This window comes from Puma concolor, chromosome D3 (assembly GCF_028749965.1).
Source record: "Puma concolor isolate L17-30 chromosome D3, mPumCon1.1.hap2, whole genome shotgun sequence".
Classification (NCBI taxonomy): Eukaryota; Metazoa; Chordata; class Mammalia; order Carnivora; family Felidae; genus Puma; species Puma concolor.
Genome location: NC_141678.1, coordinates 21,016,040 through 21,027,119, shown reverse-complemented (window position 1 = coordinate 21,027,119; position 11,080 = coordinate 21,016,040). Strand labels below are relative to the sequence as shown.

The following is an 11,080-nucleotide window of genomic DNA, read 5'->3' as shown; positions in this document are numbered from 1 at the left end:
CACCCCACTCTACTATTGAGGTACATGTCATAGGTAAAGAGGGACACCAGTTGATAGCTCTCTTCCTGATACAAGTGGGCAGTTTGGGGGAAGGTATAGAACTTTTCCTAAATATGCTGAGTTTTATTTGCTTTTAACTTGAAATAATGCTCATGCCAAAATGACCCATCTTGGGGCAAAACCCATGTTGGGGCAGCCTATTCCTGGCCAGTTTCCTCCCTCGTCTGAAACTTCCCTGAGATTGCACATGTTAAAAGCTGGGCTGGTAGATTGCTCGTTTCTTGAACCTTCCCCGACAACAGGCCAGTTTAGTTAAACTCATTTCAGGAGGGGGTGATGTGAGTGAGTTCTCAAAGTAACTCTGTTCTGTGCTTCAAGAAATCAGGTATTAGGAGGCACTTCTATGGAAACAAACAAAAATGATGGTTAAAGATTGGATCAAATTATAAAGCAGTTCCTGAGTTTAAATTATGATATTGCTAAAGGATAATGAATGTACAAGTGCAAGTGTGTGTAATGTGATGGTGGGCGGGGAGAGCAAATGTGGAAGCACATTAATTGGGCAATCTGGTCAAGGGAATGTGAGAGCTCTTTATATTCTGGCAATTTTTCTGTTAAATGACATTATTTCAAATGCATCATTTAATACAAATTGTAAAATAGACAAAAACAAACAAACACAACTTTTGTTCAATGAACCAAAGTCCTGATAAGCATAGGAAATATTTTGGCAAAACACAGTGCTTGTTTTCTAGGCAGATAATGTCAAAAGTGAATAAAATTGTTTGTTTATCATTTTTTTGGTAATAGCAGACCAAGAGTTCAAGACCGTTTAGCCCTTTTAAACAAGTGAAAACAATTTTAATTTTACATCCATGTATCTTGACATTAAAATTCACTTATTCACTTGAATGTTCTGAATTTTAACCAGTACTAACCATGTATCAAATTCCATTCCGGATTCCTTTTCCAAAATCCTAGTACAACCTTCTCTTCTACATTTAGATTTTTTTTTTTTACGTTTATTTATTTTTGAGACAGAGAGAGACAGAACATGAACGGGGGAGGGTCAGAGAGAGAGGGAGACACAGAATCTGAAACAGGCTCCAGGCTCTGAGCAGTCAGCACAGAGCCCGACGTGGGGCTCGAACTCACATACCACGAGATCGTGACCTGAGCCGAAGTCGGACGCACAAACGACTGAGCCACCCAGGCGCCCCATACATTTAGATTTTTAAAGTTTGTTCGTTTATTTTCATTTTTTTATTACAAATTTTTTAAGCATTTATTCATTTTTGAGAGACAGAGTGAGGAAGAGGCAGAGAGCGGGAGAGACAGAATCCGAAGCAGGCTCTAGGCTTTGAGTGGTCAGCACAGAGCCCTCGGTAGGACTCCAACTCAGGAACTGTGAGGTTATAATCTGAGCCAAAGTCAGACACTTAACCCACTGAGCCAGCCAGGAGCCCCTATTTGTTTCTTTCTGAGAGGGGGTTGCAGAGAGAGAGAGAGAGAGAGAAAGAGAGAGGGAGGGAGAGAGAGTCCCAAGCAACTCGCTGCTCAGTGCAGAGTCCAATTTGGGTCTGGATCCCAGGACTGCGAGATCATGACCTGAGCCAATATCAAGATTCACAGGCTCCATTGGGTCAGGACTGCATGTGTCCCTCCTGTTAGAAGCGCCGCCCCCCCCCCCCCCCCCCTTCACAGGGGAAACCTGATCAGTGACATCACAGCAGGACCTTTCTCTTTCCAAGGAGGGTCATTCTCAGGTTATGGAAACACAGGCATCATGGAAGCCAGAGGTGGGAAAGGAGAGGTTCACCCAGAGACCAGCAGGGGGCACTGTGACACTGTGTCTGGGGCTTTCTGCAGGACAGGGGCATCCAGCTGGGCAGTCCTCCACTGACAGAAAGCAAGGACTGGGCCCCTTGCGTCCAGTGGGGCCAGGTCAGGTGTGTCCGGTCAGGACCTGGAGGAGTCCCTGGACCTGGGGCTGTGTGTGGTCCCCACAGCTGCTGCTTCCAGGCCCACCCAGGGGGAACGCAGTGCATCAGGAAGTCTCCAGTCCAAGGGCCACAGACCCTGTGTGTGCACATGGAGAAGAGGCAGGTGTGGGTCTCATTTGCATGAGCAGCGCCTCCTCTGTGACCCTGTGGACGGGGGATAAGACAGGCCAGGGGCAGTACAGCCCCAGCTCTGTGGCCTAAGAAGGGGGTGTGTCACCATGGCCTGGATCCCCGTCCTCCTCGTGCTCCTCTGTCACTGCACAGGTAGGGACAGGATCCAGGGCACCGGGGTGGGCCCGCAGCCAGAGTCAAATCCCTGTGGCTCAGCTCCCTAATCTCATGTACCCTGTCTCTTGTCTTCCCTCTGCTGTGTCTGTGTTTGCAGGTTCCCTGTCCCAGCCTGTCGAGACTCAGCCAGCCTCCCTCTCTGCATCTCTGGGAGCAACAGCCAGACTCACCTGCACCCTGAGCAGGGACATCAATGTTGGAGGCTACTACATATACTGGTACCAACAGAATCCAGGGAGCCCTCCTCGGTATCTCCTGTACTACTACTCAGACTCCAGTACACAGTTGGGACCTGGGGTCCCCACCTGCTTCTCCGGATCCAAAGATGCCTCGGCCAATGCAGGGCTTCTGCTCATCTCTGGGCTGCAGCCTGAGGACGAGGCTGACTATTACTGTGCAATCGGGCACAGTAGTGCTGGTCACAGTGACACAGACACATGGGGAAGTGGACAAATACCTCACCCTGCTCAGACCCCTGCACTCTGACTCTCTTCCAGTTGAAAATAACTTAAGTGCACACTGACTGTCTTTGGAAGTAGCTTCTAGGTCACAATACCCTTCCTCCTCCCAGTGTCCTATTCAACTTCTTTGTACTGTCAGGAAAACAAACAAGTCACCAAAAAAACAGGCATCAAAGAAACCCACGACAATGCCGACATTTTGTCTGGTGGTTAAAGTGTAAAACTCAGAGCGTGTTGAGCTGGCCCTTTTTCTCTTTACAAAGGCACATCCACTGTCTTAGTTTTCTGATCAGAGTCTGGACCATCGCAACAGGTGGACAGTCCTCCACAATGTGGACTCTGTTCCTCCAGGGGTTGGGGCAGAGGCTCCCTTCCCTCCAGGTTCCTGTGCTCAGAGCTGGCTGAATAGCTGTGTGTTCCAGGTAGGATGTACTAAATAAGATTGGTGCCGAGGGAGGACTCAGAACAGAAGAAATAGGCACAGAGCTGACTGGGCAACCAGGCTAGCTACTTGCCCCTGAAATTGTGATGTCAGGGGACGGTGATTAGCCAGGGGAGAAACTTTAGGTGTCAGCAAAACTCTCAGTAGTGCTTGTGAAGGTAACATGCAGCGCTCCTTTATTGCTACAAAATGCTGGGTCTGCTCTTGGGAAGGTGGGAAGTAGATCCCACAGATGTGAATTTACCAAAGCGGACACCATCAGGGACTTTGGGTACCCCTGTGGCTGGTTTCCTGAACTCCCAGGCCCTGACTCTGTCCTCCTCTCTTCTCCTGTGACATCAGGGCTCATCAGTGATCCAAGCAGCAGGGAGGCTGTGGGGCGACAGGGCAGGAAGTCCCCTATCTGTGCACAAAGAAGTCCAGCCCTTTGTCTTTCCAGAAGGAAGTTCTTCCATCTGTGACAACATGGACGAACCTGCCAGATATTACCCTAGGAGGAATAAGCCCTACAGAGAAAGACAAATGCTATATGATCTCATTTATATGTGGAATTTACAAGAAAAATAATTTTAAAAATTACTGTCAAGTTTTACTGATGACGATGAGTTAGAATAGGGTACCACATACCAGGACAAGAAGGATATTTGTATAAGTACATCTTCTTACATATAATTTGGTTTTGAACTGATAATTTATAGTGATGAGAATAAACACAAAAAGATTTATTATTTTAATCAATCTGTATTGTGCAATTCAGAGATACTGATTATACTCACAATGTTTTGTAACCACCACAACTATCCATTTCCAGAGCTTTTTCATCATCCTGAGCACCCAACAGGGGAATGGGTAATCTGGAATGGCAGAGGAGCCAGGTCCCAGGAACCCATGCCAATGCAGGAAGCAGCAGAGGGCAGAGGGCAGCTCCCATGGGAGCTGTTGGCAGATGTGGCCTGATGCGGCTGAGAGAGTCTTTAGGCTGGGCTTCTTACCCCAGATTGACCATGTGGATGCATGCTGACCACCATGGCATGCTGACCACCATGGCATGCGTACCAATGTGTCCCATTGCAAGGTGTCCAAGAATACCAGCTTTCTCTCCCAGAGTGTGTCAGGAACACCAGTGAGAACCTTAGGATCCAGATTGGGTCACCTGCTGTATGATTCATGCATATGCCTATCTGAATCCCCTCCAAACTCCATGTCACTTCTCCTCTAGGAACCTTGCAAAGGCCCTGTTTTCAGTGTACTTGCTCCCTGGTGGTCAAGGGGAACTTGCATTACCTTCTGGTCTTTGTATTCTGTGGCATCTATCTATGTGTGGCTTTCTAGGCCAGTTTCATACTGTTTGTATTCCTAGAACTTTGGTATAAATTTAAGCAGGAAGTATGGTGCCTCCAGATTTATTCTTCTTTCTCAAGATAGCTTGGGCAATTTTAGGTCTCTTTCTGCCTCTATACGAAAGTCAGGACATTTTTTCTATTTCTGTGAAAAATATCATAGGAATTTTCATAGGAAGCCTTCAATCTATAGATGGTTTTCGGTAGTATGGACATTTTAAGGTTACTTTTGTTGTGGAAAACACTGGATATCGGAATTCTGGATGAAATACATAATACACACCGCTTCCATTATCTGCAATAGTCACAGATAAGATTCAGAGTATTCTGTGACTTCTCATGTGCTTCAGCATTTTGTAGTGACGGATGTGAATTGATATCTTTTCTCTTAAGTTTTAGGTCTTCTTCTTCATCTTGAAATCTGATGCATATAATTACACATTAACCACTGTCTCAAGAATAATTTTGGCTAACAGAATTGGATTTAATATGAATCTTTTTTGACATTTATTTATTTATTTATTTTTAAATTTTCTTTTTAACGTTTATTTATTTTTGAGACAGAGAGAGACAGAGCATGAACGGGGGAGGGGCAGAGAGGGAGGGAGACACAGAATCGGAAGCAGGCTCCAGGCTCTGAGCCATCATCCCAGAGCCCGATGCGGGGCTCAAACTCACGGACCGTGAGATCGTGACCTGAGCTGAAGTCGGATGCTTAACCGACTGAGCCACCCAGGCGCCCCGACATTTATTTATTTTTGAGGGGGTGCAGAGAGAGAGGGAAACAGAGGAACAGAAGCAGGCTTGGCATTGATAGCAGAAAGTCCGATGCAGGGCTTGAACTCAGGAACTGTGCGATCACGACCTGAGCTGAAATCGAAAGTCAGATGGTTAACGGACTGAGACACCCAGGTGCCCGAATTTACTATAAATCTTTACGTCTGATGTGAGTGAAGTCTCTGAACACAGTTGATGACAAAGAAAGCAATGGCCATATACGTGATATACGTATCACGAAACAATCTACTAACCATTCAGAAATGAGCATTGGATCACATTCTTATTCCACAGTGGGATGAAGTCCAATTTTGTGGCTTTTCTTTCACCTATTACTCCAGAAATTGTATGTTTTTCCATTCCCCGGCCACCCTTCTAGTTCTTTCTGCTGCATAGCGACTACACAAGGCAAGGGTATTTTACAATGCCTCGGGATGGTCACACAATGTTTTCAGACAGTGCCATTTTCGTTCAGATTCTTTTTTTCCCTGATGTTTGGAGAAATCTCATAATTTAATGGTGATATGATTACCTTCCCCTCAAAACCAGCAGTTACCTTGTTGCTACTTCAGATAATAGATGGCTTCCAAGAGCAAATGAGGGTGACTTCCACAGCCTGGGGTGCCTCTGGTGTAGACTCCCCCACCTCTCGTCTTCTGTCCCATAGCTAGGGACTAGAACTGAGTCAGAAGAGACCCTGTTTGTTCATACCCAGCGCGGGCTTTGAAATTCCCAGTGGACTCATCTTGGAGGACTGACCACTAAGTTTCTCCAAAGAGACAAGAGGCCATTTCATTGGGGAGGGCAGAAAATATTCCCAGGGATGGGGTACATGTGGAATGAACTAGAAGCATGGCCAGGATGTGAGAAGCAGATGCATGCCCTCAGTCTGCCTTTCCAGGCAAGAAACTTGGGACTGAGGCCACCAGGGACATGGAGGAGATGACTCGGGGCAAGATGTCACCCTGTCACTCAGTGTCCCAGGCTCCCTGCAGTCATTGATTCTGTGTAGTCCCAATATATGCCTCTTTCAAGGTCTCCCCCAGGGGACATCAGGGTGACCAAGGGGCAGTAAAAGAGAGGAAATTAATTTGCATGAAGCACCTCTCCTCCTCATCGGTCTGCAGGCATGAAAAGGCCTAGAGGAGACCCCAACCAACCCAAGAACCTGAGGAGGCAAGACCTGTGAGGATCCCCACCATGGCCTGGATGGTGCTTCTTCTCAGGTTCCTTGCTTATGGCTCAGGTCAGGGGAAGAGACTGCCTTCTTGGAGGGCACATAAAATCAAGGTTTCAGGATGACCCTTGCTTCTCCTAATAACACATGTGCCTCCTTTTGGTTTTAGGAACCAATTCTCATACTGTGGTTATCCAAGAGTCATCTCAGTCAGTGTCTGCAGGAAGCATGGTGACACTCACCTGTGACTAGCTCTGGGTCAGTATCTATCAGTAACTTCCCTGGCTGGTACCAACAGACTCCAGGCAGGGGTGCCCACCCCCTTATCTACCATAAACAGTCACCTGTCTCGGGTCCTTGATCACTTCTCCAGGTCCATCTCCAGGAACAAAGCCGTCCTCACCATCACAGCGGCCAGCTTGAGGATGAGGCAGATTAGCACTGTATGCTGTCTCCGGGTAGTGGCATTCCACAGTGATCTCAATCTATGGATATGTGCAACCAGGGCTCAGAATGTCTCAGCCCTGAGCAGCAGGGAAGCAAGTGAGGGGGAGGATGGTCAACACCACCATGGGAAGGGAGGCTCCCTAGCCTGATTCTGCTGTGCAGTGGTTCATCCAATGTGCCCATCCCATCTCTCCCAGTGTGTGTCCATCTCACCAGTGTGACCCCAAGACTGGGCTTCCTTTCCACATCTGCACATATAATGAAGGGGAGGGGGTTCAGCACCTAAATATATCAACAAATGGTCAGAGTCAGCAACCTCAGCAACCTGCTCCCTGTGAGATGCTTATTCAAATGACATTAAGAGCCATGTTGTCATTCACTAATCTGCTGATGGAGACCAACTGAATAAGTTATGCAGGCCAAGCCGTCAGTCAGGCAAATACTGTAACACCCACATCCTTCCTATGGGGGACAGAAGGCGTCCCTAAAGCCCTGGTTGTCTGTGATGTTTCCACGCCTCTCAATGTGTCACACCGCGGTCTCAGTTTGACACGGGGACAACAGACCCATCACCTGCCCTCCATCTGCTCTCCCACCTGACTTCCCCTGTGTCAGTCAGGGCATTCCTGTCTCTGTGGGCATCACCCTCTAGCCACCTAACTCTCTGGACCATCACTCCCTCTCCCACAGCCTGCGGTCCATTCAGTTACCTCCCTCTGTCCCACTTGGGGACACAACCCATTTCACCCTTCCTGTTTTTTCTGCTGTCATCTTCCCCCAACCATCCCCCAGGGTTGCCTTCTACTTCTCCTTGCCCCAAAATCTGTCTTAGAACTTCCTGCAGAACTAAATCTCTAATGAGCAGCACTGACCAGGAGAAGCCCAGCTGGAATGAAAAGACTCCCAGCACAGGGATGGGAGGTTGCAGGATGGCCCCGCAGTGGTCCTACTGGACTCCCAGGCCCTGCTCTGTCCCCATACCCTCAGCAGCCTCATCAGAGTTTGTGGAGTCCTTTCTGCCATGCTCCAGAAAGGCACAGATTTCCATAATCTGTGTGTCCTCCTCTGTGAAGGTTTGTGACCGCTCAGCAAGTTCCTGTTCACACTCATCACCCAGAGCCAGCCTGCACCCTAGAAGCCCCCTGTGGGGGCAGATTCCCTGCTCTCTGTTCCTAGTATCTTGTCATCAGCTCCACCGGGATTCCTAGACTGTCCTGGGTCAAGATTGCTCCTGTCCTTCCCACAATAGCCCCTCCCAAGGAAGAACCCGGTTCAGGGAGAGTGCACCAGGACTGCATCTCCATCCTTCTCTGAAGGGTCTGTCTCACGTGGTGGAAGCACAAACATCAGGGACGCAGGTAAAGGAGAGCATTGGGAGCAGTGGGAAAGAACAAGAAAGTGGGAAAGAATGAGACGTTTGCCCGGAAAGCAGCAGGGGCTGCTGTGTGATCATGTCTAAGGGTTTCTGCAGGACGGGGGATCCAGCTGCCAGCCCTGCACTGACAGGAGGCCCCAGGTCTGGGCCCCCTTGTTTCCTGTGGGGACAGGGCAGGTGTGTCCAATCAGGACCTGGAGGACTTGGAGGACCTGTATTGATTGTATCAATCAATACAGAAAAAACATTTTACACAATTCAAAACCTGATAAGGACAAAGAGGGAGAATGAATGAATGAATGAATGAATGAAAAGGCAACGTTTCTCAGAGAATGAAAATAGAGGAGCACATCCTCAGCTTGATAACGAAAATGATGAAACACCACAGCTTACACACACTGAAGTGAAGCACTGAAAACTTTCCCCCCAGGGTAGCAACAAGGTCATCATGTCCAGTCTCAATACTGCTGTTAGCCATGGGACTGGATGTGCCTGACCAAACCATAAGGCAAGTCAAACAATGAGAGGCATACAGACTAAGGAGAACAAGAGGCAATTGTCCCTATTTTCAGGCCAGAGGATGATATACGGGAAAAATGCAAAGGGAGCTATGAACATGTGTGTAAATATATGAATTGAAAGGGTAATAAGCAATTTCGGGAAGGTGGTGGAACACAAGATCAGCATAGAAAGATCATTTAGTTGCGTATATACAAGCAGTAACCTTGTGAAAAACAATGTAAAAATCACACTTAAAACCACTCCATGATGAAATATTTGGGTGAATATGTAACAAAACATGTACAGGACATGGATGCTGAAATCTCGCCAATGCTGGGAAATGTAATCAAAGTGGATCTAAAACCGTGGAGGGATATGTTGTGTTCAAGGATTAGAAGAGTCAATATAGTAAAGATGACAATTCTTCCCAACTTGTAGAGAAGTGTAATTCAATTCCTATCGCAACAAGACAGAGTGATGTAGATGGAAGGTAGACACAGTAGCCAATGTAACAGAACAGAAAACTCAGAACCAAACTCACAAAAGCATGGATAAGAAATACTTATGGATACTTATGGATAAGAAAACCTTATTGACAAGAGTGCAGAAGCCTTTCAGAGGAGGTAGGATGGCCTTTGAACAAATGTCCACAGAACCACTGGATGTCCATCGAGAGAAATGAAGCTCACCAAAAACTCTCACTCCATAAAAAAATTCACTAAAAGGATTATTGACATAATTGTAAAGTATACAGTTGTAAACATAAAAATGGAAAAAATCTTCAGGCTCTAGGGTTTGTATAAACATGTTTAGATAAGACCCCATTAGCACAAGCCATAAAAAAACTCATCCATTGGACTTCATCAAAGATAAATTCATTGTTTTCCCTTTCCTTGATAAATCACTTAGCCAATAAATGAGCTAAAAAATCGCAGATTAAAACAAAACCCAGTTTATTGGACACTCGTTGGCATCCATCGCTACAATGCATAGGAGGTGAAAAACATTCCCAAGGTTTACAGATGCTACATCGCACACCAGTGCAGGGATCTGATGCCTGCAGCATCTTCTGCCAGATGTCAACAACTTACCACTAACGGGAGGTAATGTTTGCATCTCACAGAGACCAGGACTCCTTCTGAGCGTGCAAATCACTGCAGTCATCACGGGCAGTATTATGGGATCACGTTGGCCATGATTCAGCTCAAGGATGTGTGAACAAACAGAGCTGAGGAAACCAGCTGGGCTCTCAGGGCTGTTGGACACAGTGAGGTATGTGCATGTCAGCCAAGAGGGGGCGCTGTGGGAGTACCCTGTGGTGTCTTCACAACTGCTCAGAGCCTGGGCCTGGGGACTGGGCTCTGGGCTCCCTGATGGGAAGTCGGCACGTGTGTCCCTTCTGGTGTGGCAAGGTCCCCCGAGCAGGGACCTGTGCATTGTGCATGCAGGTGCTTCCTCCCAGGGTTCTCCCCAGTGGTGAAGCCAACCTCCATCGTCCCCAGGGTGTGTCCTTCAGCTGGGCTGAAGCACCAGGGCTCAGGGAGGGGCTGGGCAGTCACTAGATGGGCTTCATTTGCATGGACAGCTCCTCCTGCGGCAAGGGTGGAGGAGAAAAGGAGGCCCGGGGCAGCCCAGGCCAGTGTGGGTACTAGGGTCTATGTCATCATGGCTTGGCCCCTTCTCGTCCTCATGTTCCTGTCTCACTGCACAGGTAGGGACTGGCCTCAGGGACACAGGGGGGCCTCAAAGGATGCTTCCCATGCTCAGCATTTTGGGACATTTTCCCCGCATATCTGGTTCCATCAGTGACGAGTGTCTGTGTTTGCAGGTTCCCTGTCCCAGCCTGTGCTGACCCAGCCATCCTCCCTGTCTGCATCTCCGGGAACAACAGCCAGACTCACCTGTACCCTGAGCAGCGGGTTCAGTGTTGGAGGCTACTACATAAATTGGTTCCAGCAGAAGCCAGGGAGCCCTCCCCGGTATCTCCTGTACTACTACTCAGATTCAAATAAGCACCAAGGCCCTGGGGTCCCCAGCCGCTTCTCCGGGTCCAAAGATGCCTCGGCCAATGCGGGGCTTCTGCTCATCTCTGGGCCACAGCCTGAGGACGAGGCTGACTATTACTGTGCTACAGGTTATAGCAGTGGGAGCAGCTACCGTTACTCACAGTGACTCAGATAACGAGGAAGTGAGACCAAAACCCCTGGGTCCACAGACCTTGTCTCCGAGCCTCTTTTATTGAGAAGCTTCTGTGGAGGCTCCTGGAGGG

The 11,080-nt window shown here is 48.1% G+C and overlaps 1 long non-coding RNA gene and 1 gene segment (V, D, J or C); one reads left to right on the top strand and one right to left on the bottom strand.

Annotated features, from left to right (window-relative positions):
* Positions 1-2,174: 2,174 nt before the first annotated feature.
* LOC112870430 (putative non-functional immunoglobulin lambda variable 5-48) lies at positions 2,175-10,999 on the top strand. The segment is given in 2 exon segments: positions 2,175-2,267; positions 10,640-10,999. Coding segments are annotated over 2 exon segments (390 nt in total).
* LOC147575394 (uncharacterized) lies at positions 5,278-7,059 on the bottom strand. Its single transcript, XR_015242706.1, has 2 exons — positions 6,833-7,059; positions 5,278-5,404 (listed from the first exon to the last, which is right to left on the bottom strand). It is a non-coding gene; the product is annotated as an uncharacterized LOC147575394 (long non-coding RNA).
* Positions 11,000-11,080: the final 81 nt, after the last annotated feature.